This window comes from Drosophila busckii, chromosome 2R, assembly GCF_011750605.1.
Source record: "Drosophila busckii strain San Diego stock center, stock number 13000-0081.31 chromosome 2R, ASM1175060v1, whole genome shotgun sequence".
NCBI classification, from domain to species: domain Eukaryota; kingdom Metazoa; phylum Arthropoda; class Insecta; order Diptera; family Drosophilidae; genus Drosophila; species Drosophila busckii.
In genome coordinates this window covers 5,658,188-5,676,660 of record NC_046605.1, presented here as the reverse complement: position 1 = coordinate 5,676,660, position 18,473 = coordinate 5,658,188, and the positions used below count along the sequence as shown (strand labels likewise).

Below are 18,473 nucleotides of genomic sequence, written 5' to 3'. Positions count from 1 at the left end.
TGACTGTTTCGTTTGTTATTTTCGTTTGGCTACGTGCAGCTCATAAAATTAAAAATAAACACATAAAATGTTATTGTTAAGCACGCAGAGTTCCGAGTAAATCCGGCTTTGTTGTATTTTTATGACGGGACGAATGAATAAAAAATGCTGGCAAATCAGCAGAAACTTGTGCTTGCGCCTTGTTAAGCGGGAGTTGCAGCAGCTGCTGTTGCGTTTTTGCAGCATTAATTATGACAAATCAGCACGTTTCGAGAGTTTGGCGACAAGGCCAGACACACCACCACACTCCCAACATTCCAACAAAGCCAAACAGTCTTCATAAGCTTTTCAACATGACTGTCATTATTGTCTCTCTCCGTGACTGTGTGTGTGTGTTTGTACGCACGTGCTTCGGCAGTTGTATGCGGGTGTTTGTTGCAGAAAAATGCATTTCAAGTGACGTTGATGAAGTGCCAAGGGTTTGTTCCATTTGGCAAACACCCTATGCGCACAAAAGTAGGCAATAGCAACTTTGCCCAACTGCCAACTTGCAAAGCGCACAAAAGCAGGCAACATAATTTATTCCCAACTGCTAACTTGCAAGTCTGGCATGCCACACATACATACAAACAAGCAAGCATTTTGTCTGTCTCGCATTTAGAACAATTGCGGCACGCGTTCCAGGCGAGCGGAGGGGTGGGTGGGGTGGCTCTTTTGCTAATGAGCGGATGGCCGTACGTCACGGACACAGCGCGCACACAAAACACGTTTCTCATTTTGAATAGACTCTGGTGTCGTTGTCATTAAATTGTATGTGTGTGTTTGGGATTGAGCTTGCACTTGAGCTCATTCGTTTTAGCAATGCTGCCAAATTTCACTAATTACGCTGGCCTGACCTTTAAATTAACACATGCTTAAAGAGCAATACACATGTGTGTCTTGGCTTAGCAAATTCTTGGCTTAAGTTGTAGCTGGTAGCCTATAAAAAATAGACTGCTGCAATGCGTGTTTGTGTGGTGGCGCCTGGCCAAGACATTAACTTGACTGCACATGCAGCAAAACTTGTAATCCCCCCAACCCCGCCCAATCCCCCGAATTTTAGCAACCCCTAACAAATAGTGAATGCAACTGCTGTTTGCTTAAGCTTTACTTTTGCATAGCTCTTAGTTCTTTTAGTTGTTAACGAGGGTTGCGCTGACAGTTGTGCCCTGGCCTCAACGCCTCGATGACACATAATGTTTGCCTACAAGTCATAGGGGCACATAATTTGTTTGTGTGTGTGCGTGTGCGTGTGTGTTTCGCAGTCTGGGGCACATTTGTAGTTTTTGTCATTGTTTGGTGAACTTTGAGCATGTTGACATTAAAGTGAAGTTGCGCTGATGAAATGACAAACGCACTGATGAGCGTCTGACAATGTGTATTAGTGTGTGTGGGTGTGTGTGTGAATAAGTTGACTGTAGTTTGCTTGTTATTGTTTGACATTTTGTATTTAGTTGCTGTCGATTTGATTTGATGATTTGATGAACTGATGAATTGATGGCTGTTTGATTGACTGACTGTCTGTCTGTCTGGGCTTTGCTTTGCGCTCCAGCTACAGTACCTTATAGTAGACATAGGCATTGTCCATGTGTTTGTGGCTTTGCTTTGTGCCGCTGCTAAATGCCTTGACTTTAAAATGTTGCCTTTGACGTTGCCGTTGTTATTGTTATTGTTGTTGTTGCTGCAACTGCTGCTATGGCGAGGTGTTGCAGCTGCAGTTCGTTGTACTTGGGCAGCCCTTAGCGAGCCCCTATTGCTATTTATGTAATTTGAGGTGGAGGCTCTAAGTTGTGCGCAGCTGTGGGCGTAACTGCATGTGCGTTATGTATATATCTATATATATATATATATGTTACTATATGTGTAAGTCTAGCTCTGTCTCTATGTGTGTGCTTTAATACAATAATAAACCGTTGGCAGCGACTTCCTCGTTACTGCCCCACTTGCTGCCGCTATTAACAGGCAAACAAGCAGCCGTTGATGCTTCCTGCTTCTTAACGTTGTTGTCTGCTTAATGTAACCTTCCACACACACACTAGTACAGTGGGAATTGCTTTGTTTGCTGCTGTATATGCGCGTGTGTGTGTGTGTGTAATAAAAACACACAGCCCAAGACGTTGGCTCTGTATAAAAGTTGCTGGCGACGTCGACAAAGTTGACAGCGCTGCCAGCTGAAAAAAGTAAGCAGCAGCCTAAGTCTAAGTTGTTGTTCTTGCTGCTGCTGCTGCTGCTGCTATTGCTGTTGATGATTTTTCGTTGTTTTTAGTTTAGTTGCTGCTCGCAGATTTTTGGCTGCCGCTGCTTAAACAAGAATTATTGATTTTATGCGCTGCTGCGCTGCTGTCGACGGCGCTGCTACTGAGCGACTGTGGCTAACTTTTCTTTAATTGAAAGTGCACTTTTGCGCACGCTTTCTGCTATTTAAATATATATATGAACTTTAGATTTGGTTTTTAACTTTATCACACGCGCAGCTTTGGCAAATTTTAGAAGGCACAGAAATTTTGCTGGTATTGCTTTACATCCTTTTGAAGGATTTTTGCTCAATGATTTTTTTTCGCTTCTTCACTCACGAGCGTTCACACGCGTTCGCGCCACGTTACTTTTTTTTTTTAGCTTTTTATGGCCGCTGGCTTAGCTTTTTGCAATTTAATTTATGGCACAAATGAAATTTCCAAATGCACTTCAGGACAATTTACATAGATTATATTTATTTTTGTATGGCCTGGCCTGGCTCTGTGTCCAAAAATTTATTTGGACCACACGCACACACACAGACACAGACCGAGACACACACACACTTTCGCTGCTGCTGCTGTTGCTGCTGCTGCGTACGCGTAGCGCTTTTTGGTTATTTCGATTTCGATTCCGTGTCTCGTGCTCGTTAGCTAAAGCGTTGCGTATACAACTGTCCGCGCCTGCAGAGCTTTCGCGCCCACGAGGCCAGCGACCATTGAGACAGTTTGGCTCCTCGCCCTCGGCTCAACCCCTCTCGGCTGCCCCCGCGCGGCCTGCGCAAAGCTTCGATTGAGCACAAAATCTCGGCTCAGCTTCGGTTTAGCTCAAAAGCCTCGTCATGTGGTATGCACCATGCGATTCATTCGTTGCCGCTTCGGCTCTTCGGCCTTTGACTTCTGGCATTCGGCACACAGCACGCGGCGCCGAGAGCTTTACAACTTTCGGCTCGCCAGCAGCTGCGCAGCTTTTACGTTTTACGCTCAAAAAGCTTTCGGCATTCGCTTTGCCGTTTATTGATTTGCTGCCAGTAGTCAGCTCGTGAGTCAGTCGTGAGTTGCTCGTGAGTAGAACGCTTAGCCTTGCTGCTGCTTCTGCTGCAGCTTTGCATACGACACAACACGCTGTGCGTGCTGCGTGCTGCGTGCTGCGTGCGGCGTTTGGCGTGCTGCGACTGCTGCTGACATGACTGCAGTTTAGTTCGCAGCTTGTTGCGAGCAGCGATTTGGAGCTTCTGCGTCTGACGTGAGCATCAAATGAAAGCAAATTGAAAGCGCAAGTGTATCCACCACTCACTTTCGATTAATCCTTAATCCCTGCTGCCAGTCAATTTGCATTGCTCTAAGCAAATGTGTTTACTTGTTTATCAGCTCAACGGCAACGACAGCATAAGCAATAGCAAAGCTTCAATTATATATATTTTTTATATGTCACCAACAGTCGTAAGCTTGTGCTTGATTTCTGTGAATGTTTAATGAGCATGTTGCATGTTTTTTTTAAGGCTAAACTTAATTGTTTCCAAATGGCTTAAGCTAACATTTTAATATATAAAGTTTAAGTTAAGCAATTGCAGTTGCATTTCATAGCTGGCCAATTGGTTGATCTATAAAATATATTAATATGTTAAATATATTGCATACAATTAGCAAATGACTTTATGTTTGATCTAAGGCTCTGCCTTCTTAACATATATTTGAGCCATTATGTTATTATATAATCGCTATTGAACATTTGTTAGTTGACGCTGTATTTCTTAGAATTTTGTTCATTGCTGTTTAGAAAAGGTTAGGATTGTTTAAAAATGTATTCCCTTGGGTACTGGAGTGACAGAAGAGAAGTTGTACACTTGCAACTGCTAAAACTTTTCCAAAAAGTCATTGTCATTGTTTTACTCCAAGTCTGCTTGCTTGGCTGCCTATGAGCTAGAGTCCCATGAGAGCTGCTAGAATTAAAATGTGTATTCACTTATGATGCTGATGCTGGTGATGGGTTATGGTTCGTTTGATGCTTGGGCTTGGACATGTGCTTATTAAAAATACATTATATTCTTAGCAAGTTGACAAACTTGATAAATTTATGCAGCTTTGAAACTTTAATTCTTGTTTAAAAATGCAAACAAAAGTCACAACAGGCTTTAAGCTGCTGTCCACACGCAAGCCATGAGTTATTATTTAATTTTAATATTTAAATAAGTCATATGAGCTTTCCTGCTATTTATAATCGGATAATGCTAATTGCTGCTTATGCAGCCATAATGGGAACTGTATGAATTGCACTCTGTTTGTTGCGTACAAATTCATTAGCTGCCAATGAATTATTATTATTAGCCTACTGCTGTACGTGTGTGTGTGTTTGCCAAGCACAAAGCCCGCACGCAAATAGTGGCACGTAGTGCGGCACAGTGGGGCAAAGGCAAACGCTTTTAAAATTCAAATGCAATTGCCTGGAAATCGATAAATCAATTGCAACTGACATTTGGAGTGGAAAGCAATGAGCAATGGCTGAGGATGCTGTGTGGGTTCTTTTTCTATAGCACACTTTTATGGGCATTTGCGTTTCCGGTTTAATTGGTTTCATTTCATTTGAACGCCTCGTCTTCAAATAAAACGCAACGCAGTTTGTAATTGCAAAGCAAAACAAAAACACGACATGGGAGCTGAACATGCTAAGCATTATGTATGCACACACACATACATACATGTGTGCGTGTGTGTGCGACAGTAAAATGAATTTTGTGGCAGGCCGCGTAATTATTTTATGCCCACGGCCAAACAAAGCGACGCCCACGCAAGCAAACTAGCGTAAGCTTTAGCTCTGCCGTAATATATCAAGAGTTGAGCCACACACATGTATAGACACACACACATGCACAACTAGCTAGTGGCATTATTATTTATGCGTGTGCAAGGCGCTTGCTCGCTCTCGCTCTTTGCAACTTTTGCTGTGGCTAATTAAAATTCAAGCATTGGCGTCGCTTTGCATAGCTTGGCAATTTGCTTGCTGGGGCCTTTGGACATTTGTGTGTGTGTGTGTGTGTGTGTTATGTGTTATGGTTGTTGCATGAATATTTGAATGCGGCTTTGGCTCATTCATCGACAGTTTAGGCCGAGCCGTCTAACTATGCCAGGTCAACGAGCATGGCAGGCAACTGCGCCAAAGGCTAAATCAGCAGCTCTAATGTCTAGCGGGCAAGCGTGTGTGTGTGTGCCTGTGTGTGTCTACTGCAAGTGCAAATTTGTGTATGTATGCGTGACAAGACTCACCCGCACGCCTTGCTCCTCCTGTGCGTATTTCTTGATTTCACGCTCCAAATCAAGCTGTGTGTATGCAAAGCGTGTGCGTGTGTGTGTGTGTGTGTGAAGAAGCATCAGTTTGTATTAGGGTTTCAAATAACTCAATGCTGCGTACACAAGTTTGTCTATATACACTCATATATATATATGTCTGCATAGGCGCTTTGGGGCCAGACCAACTGGCGCCAGCTTAACGCGCATAAAAGTTGTTAATAAAAAAATTTGCTAGCGTCGCTGTTACATAAGAGCCTGGCCAAGAGCTTGCTTTGTATGTGTGTGTGTGTGTGCCAGCCAGACTCTACGCTCACTGCATATGTGTGCTTAATTGAAATGCATTGGCTTGGAATAGTTTATGCATTAGACAAGTCAAAGCGACCAAACTCAATCTGGCGGCATTAAAAGCGTGAAATTACTCGCAGCCTTGATGGACGCATTGTCTACACTCAATGTGTGTGTGTGTGTTTTGTGTGTGGACCAAAAGCAATTCGGTCGCCGCTGCTGGCCTCGACCCAGCAAACAAAGCTGATTGGTTTGCCAGGCGTATACGCAACTTTTGTTCAACTGACGCTTTTTAATTACGGCCTGACGACCATTTGTATATTGTTTATTGTATTTCTTATGCAAATCAAATTGCCAACTGTGCGCTGTGCCCAAGAAACTTGCTGATGCCATCAAGGCTATTTATATGTCTGTGTGTGATGCTTTTGTTGACACAATAGTGCTGGACACTGGGCTGAGTCCTAATGTATATTCTTATATACTGAGCTGACATGTGTCAACCGTTAAGTTATTTATGCTTTTCTTTTATTTATTATACCCTGCGCTCACACGCAAGTGACATAAGTCGCAGCTTCGCAGCATTCGCATTTTCAGCACGTCACTTCTGCAGGGCTGCACATAATAGTCGAGAATTAGTGAACAAAACACTGCAAGAACAATCTCTATCATACTATAGATACAATAGCTCAAACGCCAAGGAGAACGACAAGCTGTTCCAGATACATATCAGCATGAGGTCACCATTAAGCTTTAATCACTAATCACGTTCCCATGTACAACAATAAAGTTGTTCGATCTGCTCGTGCTGATAGGTTGTCGATGTGTGCTCAGGACGTCAAATCACTACAACAACCGCCTAGCGAGCAACGTGAAAAACATTAACATAGCACGTAGACACCAACTCACGAATCGACATTAATCGGGATGGCAGTTGTGCGAAACCAACACATAAAACTACAACTCGCTCAACGATAATCGAGAAAATGCGATGAAGGCCCAAGTAGCACAACAGAAGAGCGGGCAGTTCGGTGGGCGTAGTGTTGGGGGTATGCGCGCTGCATGCAAACAAATTCGACATTATTATTGCCTTTTGCACCCTACACATAATTCATATTGGCACAGTTGAGTGTTCCAAACAGGTTCGGGGGCAAGCTACAGTTTGCCGGCTCGCGATAGAGAACTCTCTGACTAACATACTAGTCTCATGTACAGCTGTAATTGTGTACACATGTATGTTGTGTGCGTGATTGTGTGTGTGTGTGCGCTGAGTCAGCATGTCGCATAGCGTACATTCTATATATTTGTAGGAGCTACACCACACATTAAAAAACCGACGTTTCAAACTATAATGTAAACAAGTCCATCGCAGAGCAAATTGCGGACTCATACAATCACAGATGTTCCCACAAGCACATCGTCGTTCCTCGTTGATGTGCTAGTTTGTCGTGTGATAGTGAGACGTCGCGCTGACTATGCAAAATACTACTATTAAAATAACGCTAGTATAGCAAGTTTAAACATTTGTTAACTGACAGTTAGTTTTCAAAACAAAACGAAGCAAAGTTCTCTATAAGTTTTTTTTTTTGTTTTTGTTTAAAGAATTTTCAAGGCTAAGCGCTACATTTGCATAACTTTTTGTTTTTCAAGTGTATGTGTGTGTGTGTTTGTTTATATATATTTGGTAACTAAACGTATAAAATAAAATTGGTTAAACAGTTAACAAGTATGCAATAAAATAGTTGTTGTTGTATTTGTTGTTGTTAAACGTTTTTTTTTGGTTTTAGAGTCAGCGTGCGCTTTTGTTTTAAATATTTTTTTTTCAAAGCGCTCGCTGCCCGTGTACGAAATCATTGTCTCTAGAGCATTGTTGCCGCAAACGTAAATTTTTATATATATAGAGAGTTATAGAGAGACACAGAGAGACAGTTTTTTGATATATATAGAGAGAGAGAGTAGATAGTGAAAGAAAGTAAGAGAGACTTGCGGCCGCCTGCGTTAGTTGCGGCTAAAGCATTTGATTTGGACTTGGGGGGCCGAACTTACCTGTTTTTGTGCCATCGCTTGCATTTGCTGAAACATTTGACGCTCCTCCTCTTTGCCTGCAACAAGAGGTAGCGTGAGCGTGGCACTTGGCGCTGCTGCATTCGAAACTTACCCATGCCCTTGGCTTGCAGCATTTCCAGCAACTTCTTAATGCTTTCATCACGCGCTATTAGCGTTTGCTTTTGCGTCTCCACACGACACTCGAGATCCTTGATGGTCTCGCGCAATATGCTAATCTCACGCTGCAGATGATCGTTCTCCGCATAGATTGCCTCCATTTGCTGCTGCATCTCCAAATTCGGCTGACGCATGCGCAAACGCAGCTCCTCCTCCAGCTGTCGCACCAGCATCGCTTGTTTCTACAAAAAACATTTATTAATCAACTATAAATTGTATTTTGTCTTTGCAGCTCACCTGATTTTCAGTGCTGAGCAGCTTGAGCTGATCGTTAATCAGACTGTACTTGGCGCTCTCCTCTTTGCGCAGCGCTCGCTCCTTTTTAAGCTCTGGCGACCAAAAGGTCTTAATGCTATGCATGGAGCTGCCCAGCTTTTGATTCGTCAGCTCCAGTTCGCGCTTCAGATTGCCCAGCTCTCGCTGCAGATCCGTATTCTGATGCTGCAAATCGCCCAAATACGCGCGATCCGACGTAGGCATGCCCGTATTATAACCTAAAGCATAAAAGGTTTTAATGTAGTGCTCAATTGGCTTTAATTGCGCTTCATTACCTCCCAGCGCGCTGGGACTTTGTCGCGCCGAACGTCCGTAAAGCTCATCCTCTAAATATAAACCACGCTCCAGCGATCTGTCACGCGAGCGATCACGTGGCTCTCTTATGGGTATAAACTCGCGATCATGTGGATCCACCAGTCCACCGCGGTCCAGTGACTGATAGCGGGTTCCTATACAAATTATATATTTATTATTTATATGCAAACAAAGTAGCGAATAGTGAAATATAAATTGCTGAGAATTAAAATCTAAAGCAAGCTTATAACAATTTTAAGTATAATAAAAAATACACAGCTATGATTTCTGTGCTGATTTTTAGATTTATTTTTTAAAAAGCAAACCAAATTATTACTTCAACAAAGTTTGACTAAAAGAGTTTAATCTTCAAGCTTAATTAGCTTTGTAATTTTAATAGAATTAAAGGCAGTTTTGTTCGCTAAATACAGCGCTGTATATAAGAGAGTTGCTTATAAACAGTTGCTGTCTAGAAATTTGAGTTTGAAATTTGTCAAAACAAATTGTAGCAACCGCAGAACTTAGAGAGATTTATTGCTCCAAGTATGAGTTGCTAGCATTGATAAAAATTAACTGAAATTGTTGCTCTTGGCTTTAAAAAAATAATCTGTAGCGGCTAAAGACAACTCGGAACTGTTTTTCAGATAGTTTGAGCTTGATTTGCAGCCCACATAAAATGCTTGCTGTATTTTATTCATATATTTTATATGCTTATATTAAAAGTTTGCTGCAATTTTTAGTATTTCTTAAAATTCTTTTAAGCTTGTGTAGCTTGCATATTTTTTTTATATATACTTGGATAATCCATGGCATGTGACATCGGTGGTCTGCTGGCGCTGCGGCTGCGATGATGTCCCGCACCGGCGGGACTTGTTGGCTCATCCATGTCGCGGTAGTATGGACTGCCCATTGCTGAAATTCACATATAGAAACCATGACGATGATCAAATGAGGATGACGGGTTGTTTTGTTTTCATTTGTTGTTTTTGCTTTTCTTTCTTTTTCTTTTTACGTGTGAGTGTGATCACCAAATCAAAAACAAAATGCCAAAGAAAAATATCAAGTATACGTATTGTGTGTTGTCTAAACTCAAGAGCTGTAACTATAGTTGGGGCTAACTAGTGCCGCACAGGGGTAGGCAAAAGAGAAAGAAAATTCGCAGAGCTAACGTAAAATGTTTGTCGTGTTTGTGAGGCTCGCGGTTTTTGCAACAGCGTTGCAAGAACGTCCTCGGGGCACTACACCGAGAGTATATAGTATATATAGAAAAAAAAGGGGCACATAAACTAGCTACATTGTTGGCTTGACACCTACAAAAAAGCAGCAGCACACACACACACACACATAAGCGTATGCGTGTGTTTGTGATTTGTGCGCTATAAACTAAACTTTAGCCAGCACGTGAACATTTTGTGTGGCAGCCACACACGAGAAACTTAATTTTGTGGCTCTTTGTGCTTGTCCTTGCGTGCCAATGCAGCGACTGAATTTAAGACGGCAATGAATGAGTGCTGAAGTGGCTTTAAGCAAAGAGTTAAACAGCTGCTATTAGCCAACGTTTTTATAGCCTCAGCTTAGCTTCAGCACTCTGGTCAATTTGTGTGCACAGTTGACTGAGTTTTTTATTCAATTTATGGGCAGCTAAGTTGACTTGTTGTGGCGCCTGCCAAGAGCGAGAGCAGAAGCGAGAACGAGAGTAAGTGAGTGTGTTGCTAACCATAATTGTAATCCAGTTTGAGGCTTTGATTTTGTGTTACGCTTGAGCAGAAATTTAATTGGTTTTGCTTGCTCTGCTAATTCAGTTGCTGCTGCTGCTGCTGCTGCTGCTTGCTGCCATATTCTCTCTTCAATTTACAACTTGTCTGCTGCCCTTGCTACAAAAATATTAAGTAATGTTTAAATTTGTTGTATGTGTGTTTGTGTTTGTTGTTGTTTAATGTTTGTTACAGATTGTTGTTGCAGATGAGTTAAGCCATAAAGTAAAAGAAATTAAAAATTCATGTAACATGCGCATGCGTGTTTGTGATGTTAGACGGAAATTATAGATTTTAGTTAAAAATTTCTTTGCATTAGTTAATACGACTACAATTAGCACAACTAAGTAGCGTTAGTAAGAATTTCCAAACTTAATTCAAAGACTTGTAGTACAGTGTGTAGTAGAGTTTGCCAATTTGCCGTGCGTGCGTCACATACATAAATCAAAAATTTATGCATGTTTCGAAAGGAAAATGTTGTCAACTGTTTTGCCTACAAATCATAATTAATGCCAATTGGTAGCGCAAAAATTAATTAACCAAAAAATGTAAATTAATAACGCACAAACGTGAGCGGCGTTCTAAATGCAACGCGAGTTTACAAATTTATTCAACTAAATTTTGAGTGCGCGTCTACGTTTGTGCTTTTGGCTCGAAGCGAAGCGCTTAACAAGTTAATTGTTTTCTTTGGTTTGGTTTAGTTAGTTCACCTAGTGGACTGCCGCGTGCGCCGTAATCCCGTGATGGTGAGCGATCGACCGTTGGCAATTCCTGTAGCCGACGCACGCGACCCGGACTGCGCACACCAGAGCTATTCACTGGATTATAATCGTCACGTGACATAATCCGCGGCTGATCCGCGGCATGCACAGCAGCCCCACAGCCAGCGAGCTCTGTTGGCTTCTGTCACTCTGGTCAGTTGCAGTTGCAGTTGCAGTTTTATTTGTTGTCCTGTGTGTGTGTTGTTGTTGCTGTTGTGGTTTGGTGTTGGCCTGGCCCTTTAAATGCGTCGTTTGATTGGCTTATACGTTTAGACGTTTCTATTTGATATGCACGTTTTGATTGGCTTTTGGTTTTGGTACTAAATTCTTGCAATTTGCAGCTGCATCTGTAAGTGTAAGAATTGGAAGAAAAGAGAGAACAAACATAGTACAAAAAACCATAGACACGAAATAAAATATAAACATAAACTATAAGCACACATTACGCATACGCACAGTAGGAAGCACACACATACAACTCAAGCTGTTTAACTGGCTTTAAGCATTCAACGTTTTGCATTTAAATTAGCTGTGCATATCCTTAACCTTTTTACCTAAATCTCAAGCTCGAGCTTGAGGCTTAAGCCCATAAACAAATATAAAACGCCAGACCATAGTGCATTATGGCAGCTCCGTTCGCTATGCAAATTTCCTGCTTGCTTTCTATTTAAACAAAAAAGAAATCGCATGCAAATTGCCACTCAAGTCGCACACAGACAGAGATAGATAGACAGACAGACAGCGAGGCGTAGCTAGGCGAGCTAGATAAATAAGCATGGAGTGCAATTTGAAATATTAGCTGCAGTTATAAATAAAGTTTATTAGTTAGTCAAGTCTATTGAGGCATAATTGCTGAGCTATAGTGTCAACTAATTGGCATTTGGCAACGAAGTTGCAAGAACTTTAATTGCTGTGGCGTTACTATAAATAATAGATAAGCTGGGACTGCCCTCGCAATTGCAATGAGAACCAGCAGCTTGCATTTCAACGCTTTGCAAGCACGGAAAGGTTTAGAACTGAAGTGCAGTAGCTGAATGCGTTGCTTTATGAATTGCATGAGGCAACTAGCAAAGCAAACTGACAACACACAGCAGTCAGCAGCGGCAGCGGCAACGTATATAAAAGCTAAACGAATCAGCAGACCGGAAGACCAAACAAATGTTTACTTGCATGCCTAAGCAAGTGTCGCCCACTAACTGTCTGTCTGCCTGTCTGTGTGTGTGTGTGTGTGTGTGCTTGAGTGCCCATTTACGTGACAGCAACAAAAACATGCCACATGAGGCATATTGGTCAGAGAGAGCGGCAACAAAAAAAGCAAATGCAGCAGCACACTTAAGCTGCAGTTGCAATCAAGATGAGGTCAGGAGAGCAGATTCGATTACATCTGACTCTGGCCATTAGGGCCAGCAGGCAGCTTTGCACTTTACTATGCAAACACAGACACACACACACACACACACACACACAGGCATACAAACAAACATGCCTGCATTTAGTTTTATTGATAGCGCACTTAGTGCTGCATACTTTGCGGCGTCTCGTTGCAACACTTCCGCTTTCGACTGCAACTGCTGCCCTTGTTGTGATTGTGATGCGAAAATCGTGTACAATTGTTCGTCTGCATTTGCAGCTCGCGGCAGTCTTATCAGCGCTATCTGCTTCGACATGTGTGTGCCTCCCAAACAAACATGTTGAATTCAATGCTAAAGCAATTGCATGCTCGGCGCTCGCCGCTCGGCGTGTGTGTCTATTCACCACACACAGCGGCGGCAGAGGTTAGAGCGCAGCTGCGGCGCAGCGCTCTCAGCAGCGCAGTTGGTAACGGTGACGAGGCTTCCAACAATAGCGTCATCGTTCAGCATTTGCCGCAACTTTGTTGGTGGCGGCTTTTTTTTCTTTCATTTTGCCAACATTTGTTGTATATATTTCTTTTTTTTTTTCGCCTTGCTTATGGTATTTGTTTCAAGTCTATGCACACACACATACATAAAGACAGCAGCAGCACATGTAGCAACACCCACGCGCTTAAAATTTGAAATCAATAAAAATTATGCCACTCGGCTAAAATTAGAACAAGTCTAAGACCTCAACTGAAAATTGTAACTGAAACCGAGAAAAACAAAAAGAAATGAAATGGAACTACAACTAATGCCCTAATGCCTATGGGTAGAGCCCCAAGTGTACTAAGTAGAAAAGCAAACAACGCTGCAGGGCACGCAAAGCCAGCGCCAAAGCCAGGCGGCAATATAAGTTTACGGCGAGCCCCAAAAGGATCAGGCACATGTCAATGCGCTGTATGTATACCCGCATGACAAATCATGCGAGCTGTCGCTCATCGCCTACGACTATGACTATGACTACGACTATGGCAGGCATTTATTTAGATTTCGATTTGCCAAGTTTAATTATAAGCTTTCAATTGGCTGCCAATTGCATGTAAATATAAAACAAAACGTATAAAAAGTTTACTGTTTGGTTGTTTGGGGGCGTATGCGTAATATGCAAAAATAGCTAAGCACTAGCACTAGATTGTACAAAGAAAGTATCAAAATAAATTACAGACACATACACAAAGCACATCGACACATACACATACACAGACAATATACATAGTATTAGGTATAATTATTGTTACTGGGATTACACAAGCATGAAATAGAGTTTCGAGTATACAAAAAGTCAAGAATAGTTGATTAGTTTCGGTTTACGGTTTACTCAAGACATACGCAGAAATCAATATAGCTTACAATGCACATAAATGTTACATTAACTAACGTATGTGTAGTTGTGTAGCTGTGTGTGTAGCTGTATGTGTACGTGTGTGTGTGTGTGTACTCGATCAAATTGCATTAGCTGCTTTGGCATGCTTACCCGCTTTGCTTAGTCGATGAATTTTGAATGATTTCTACTGTGTACGCGGCGTTCGGAAATTCTCTTCTATTTTTTATGCTGTAGCCAAGCCTTCGTATTAAATTTTTAGTAAACTATTTTTTTTTTTTTTTGATTTGCCACGCAACGCGGCGGCTACATTGCCAATCTGTGTATAAGCTGCTTGTAAGCGGGCGCATTGACTTGTTAGCCGCTTGTTGTTCTCGTTGTTGTTGTTGTTGTCGGCGCCGTTTCCACTGCTGCTGCAACAAATATTGCGTTTGATTTTTTTTGATTCACTTTTCATTCAATGTTTGTTTGAAATTAATGCATTTTTTATGTATGTACATGGCTGCAAAGGCAGAGAGAGAGCAAGAGCGTGAATTAAGTTTATAATTTAAAGCGACCGCAGATGCGTTAAGCTGTTGAACTTTTTAGCAAGTTAATTAAGGCACACTTGATTAGATTTTCTTTTTTTCATATATATGTATATATATATTTTGTTTAATGGAAGTCAGCACGTTGTTGCTCGAGTGCTTCGTGCCCAACGAGTGTTTTACAAGAGCCTCAAGTCCACTGGCTGGAGTTGGAGTTGCTCTCTCTCTCTCTTTAGTGCTTCAGCGAGAAGCCACTGACACACATTTTTTTTAGGCTCCCCCACACAGACACACAATGGGGCACTCAGAGAGCGTTGCGGTCACTCCACGGAGTGCAAACGTAACGAAACACGACGCGACAAACGAACGAACGAGCGAGGAACGAACGAGCGAACGAACGAACGACGAGCCTTAACGAAGCTAACGACATAAGGGCAGAGGCAGTCGCTCTACAACATTATGTTACACTTGGGGCAGCCCTCCCCCCCACACTTCCACTCTCTACGCTACGCTGCTATACGCGGCTCCAGGCTGCATTTGTATCTGTGTATCTCCGTACATGTGTGTGTGTGTGTGTCTCTGCTGTTATACAGCTTATAGCTTTTCAAACTTAATGTATGCGTGTGTGTCTCTGTGTGTGTGTATATCTCTCACACGCTTTATATGTAGGTTGAAGCAATTTATAATAATTTTTTCATCAATCGATATGCAAGCGTTTAACGTTGGCAATCCATCAGCTAAGCAGCCAGTTAGGCAGTCAGCCACCCACACTCGCTGCTGCCACTTGGCTAATAAACTTCAAGCGTTCGTTCGCTTGGCCAGCGTTCAGCTAAGCTAAGCTGAGCTGCCAGCTACTCGTCATTTGGTTTTTCCTTGCACCCCTCACAATCTCCAAAGCCGAGTCTAAGCCCTGTCTGTTAGCCCTTTGTCGCTTTAAACCGTTTAACGTTTTATTGAGATAAATTTCTGCGGCGGTTTTGAACACATTTTGCAGGAAATCACTTTTCTGTATCCAGGGAACTGTCGCGGCCTATAGCACACACAGAATTGCTGCTATACACGCATACACACAAACACACACACACACACGCGCGCGCACATACACATATTAACTACATATACGTATACTAGCGTAATTTTTTGCAGTAACTGCTTTGCTGATTTATATCTATTTTATTCCTCACAATTTGCATTTGATTACTTTACACTTTTTACACACAATTTCATTAAACAAACAACACACATACATGCACACAGCTTATACACACACAGACATAGTTTTGTTCTGTTCTTGTTGGCAATTAAGTTTAACGTTTTTTTTAGTAACTGAAAGCGCAAGATACTTTTACAGTTACAGATACATATACACGCATTGTATGCGTATGCGTGCCACTGCGTATATGTGTGTGTATAAATGTGCGTGTGTGTGTGTGACTGACTGACTGTGTGTGTGTATGTGTGTGTATATAGTCTAACCCAAAAAATTGTTGTTGTGCGGCAGCTGTGGGGCCCGTTTTGCGGCAACGCCGTTGTCCAACTAACTACCCTCAAAGAACTGAGCGCCGCTCGTCCGTGCCAGTCGCTGTTATAGCCGCACACATTACGGCGGAGTCTATGCTATGCCGTGGTGAGTTTGCTCCTAACGTTTTTGGACAAACGCTTAATGAACAGCGCCAAGAGAACGAGCGTAAGAGAGAGAGAGAGAGAGAGTCAAACAGTTTTGCTTGCTGATTGAATCAATGAATTTTCTTGGCGCTCGCGCAGTTTATCCCTTTTTTCGCGCTCTCATACTATTGCTCTCACACTCTCCCAAACACATACACAAGCATGTGTATGTGTGTGTTGTAGTTGTGAGAATTCCAATACTAAACTGCACAATCCGCTACAACGTTCTATTGGCCGCTCTTTGCTGCTTTACATTCTACGTTGCTTACGTTGCTCATTACGTATTTATGCTGTTGCTGCCGCTTTGTATTAATTTTAAGCTGGCAACGCTGGCTTAACTATGCATCTTCGAGATACCGATTAATTTGCTTTAACCGACTAATGCTGCCGTCTTCTTGTTTTATAAATTTCAAACTTTAAGAAGCTAAAAAACATCGTACTTAGGAGTGTTATGGTTCTATTAACTTATGAGACTCTTGGTAAGCATTTGCTGTTGTGTTTGATTAATAAAACATATTTTTGAAAAAGTTAGTCATAAAACTAATGCTGCAGACTTGACTTTGCTTAATTTCAATCTTTGAAAAGCTGTATCTCAGCAAAATGGCGTCCGATTTCGCAGTTTCATGTGTTTTAAACTTGTTAGATGCGTGTAAATCAAACTGCATTTAAATTTCGAACTGATGTCACACCTTGCTTAAATGTAAAAAACGCAAACAATTTGAAATTACTAAAAGTTTATGATGCAACTTGTCAGCAATATAATCACAATACCTAGTTGAAGCAACATGTCCTTGATCCTAATCCCTGTCTAGTAGCAACTAATTTCGTATTCATTGTTCTTTCAAAAATGCAACAATGCAATTAAGGGGATCTAATAAAAAAAATTGTTTTTGAAGGACTGGAAGTGGAAAAAATAAACTTAAGAGCTACTTTTTGCTTAATTTCAAATTTTGCGAAGCTATAACTCAGCTTAAAAAAAATCCGATTTAACTGTTTATACGTCCTTATGTTTGCGTGGAAAGCACAATTAAATGAGCCAATATGTGTAATACAAAAATTATTTGGCAAAGTTATGAACAAAATAGTGAACAAACAAGACAAATTTTCGTGAAATATCGCACTTTGATAAGCCGTAATTCAGCGAAATTGCATCCGATTTCGGAGTTTCATGCCTTGTTAGACTCGTGAGATGCATAAGAATAAAACTGCATTAAAACTTGGAAAGTCTACGATTTTCGATATTTTGGCAAAAAACGTGAATTTTTTGCAAAAATCTTTTGCCAAAAATAATGCCGTCTTCATTTCTTATCACTTTCTAACTTTGAGAAGCTATATCTCAGCCAAAAATAATCGGACTGAAGAGTTTTTTGGCTTAATGCACTCATGAGAATGTAAATAAACATATGCAATTGTATTTGATCAATGAAAAACTTTTTTGAACCGATTTATGGCACTAAAACCAATGCTTTGTGCTACTTTTTGATTAATTTCAAGCTTTGAAACGCTATAACTCAGCTTAAAAAAAATCCGATTTAACTGTTTTATACCATTTTATGTTGGTGTTAAAAGTACAATAAAAATGAGCATAAGCAGGTATGATATTAAAATTATTTGGCGAAGTTTTGAACGAAATAATAAACAAACAAGACAATTTTCTGTGAAATATGAAATTTTGATAAGCTGTAACTCGTCGAAATGGCGTCCGATTTCAGAGTTTTTGCTTTGTTAGATTCGTGGGATGTATCTTAACAAAACTGCATTCAAATTTGCATATGTTAAGATTTTCGTTTTTTTGGCCAAAAACGTGATGTTACCCCTTACAATTTTTGTCAAACATTTTAAAATTGTAATATTTTAAATGTAATTATGCAACTTGGCTTTAAGCATCAATACGAGCATAAAACTGTTAAACATACTAAAATCGGATGATTTTTAGCTAAGTTATGTGTAATTTTTTGTTGGGTGCAATGATTTTGTAGCTCGGTTGTTGTCTTTGCTAATGGTACACCCTAAAATTATGCAGCTATTTTTTGTACTACACAGATATGAACTAATGAAAAATGAAAGATGTAGAATGTAAATCTAATGATGCAACTTTGTTTTACGTATCAATACGAGCATAAAGCACATTCAAGAATCGCCAGATTTTTAAGAAAGTTATGGCATAAAAACTAACGCAACCAATATAATAATATAATAAATATAGTTACATCAGTAACAAAAGGTTGTTACATCAATATCAAAAGGTTGCGTTGTTTCAACTCTGTAACTCATGGCACTAGCTAATTAGCTAATTAGCTAGCCATTGCTTTAATTGATAAAATACTTACCGTGTGCATTCATCCAGTGTTCAGTTTTACCCAATTAAAATTTAATTAAACATACATCAATTTTAGCTTTAATACAAAAATATATTTATTCAATAATTCGTGT

At 40.8% G+C, this 18,473-nt stretch overlaps 1 protein-coding gene across 18 annotated transcripts in view; it reads right to left on the bottom strand.

The window, feature by feature from the left end:
- LOC108596070 (ELKS/Rab6-interacting/CAST family member 1) overlaps positions 1-15,935 on the bottom strand; it is a 35,047-nt gene extending 19,112 nt beyond the window's left edge. For 10 of the 18 annotated variants that reach the window (XM_017981473.1, XM_017981464.1, XM_017981468.1 and 7 more), the window contains exons 1-10: positions 15,852-15,935; positions 14,002-14,258; positions 11,080-11,477; positions 10,333-10,489; positions 9,411-9,527; positions 8,597-8,770; positions 8,283-8,539; positions 7,981-8,227; positions 7,869-7,924; positions 5,517-5,570 (exon numbers count right to left, since the gene is read on the bottom strand). In XM_017981473.1, the coding sequence (XP_017836962.1) occupies positions 5,517-5,570; positions 7,869-7,924; positions 7,981-8,227; positions 8,283-8,539; positions 8,597-8,770; positions 9,411-9,525 (903 nt within the window). In that variant the 5' untranslated portion in view covers positions 9,526-9,527; positions 10,333-10,489; positions 11,080-11,477; positions 14,002-14,258; positions 15,852-15,935. Of the gene's footprint in view, positions 1-1,579; positions 1,774-5,516; positions 5,571-7,868; positions 7,925-7,980; positions 8,228-8,282; positions 8,540-8,596; positions 8,771-9,410; positions 9,528-10,332; positions 10,490-11,079; positions 11,478-14,001; positions 14,259-15,851 lie in introns of those variants that run through there. The other 8 variants (XM_017981480.1, XM_017981472.1, XM_017981476.1 and 5 more) reach the window with 4 other exon arrangements.
- Between the last annotated feature and the right edge of the window lie 2,538 nt (positions 15,936-18,473).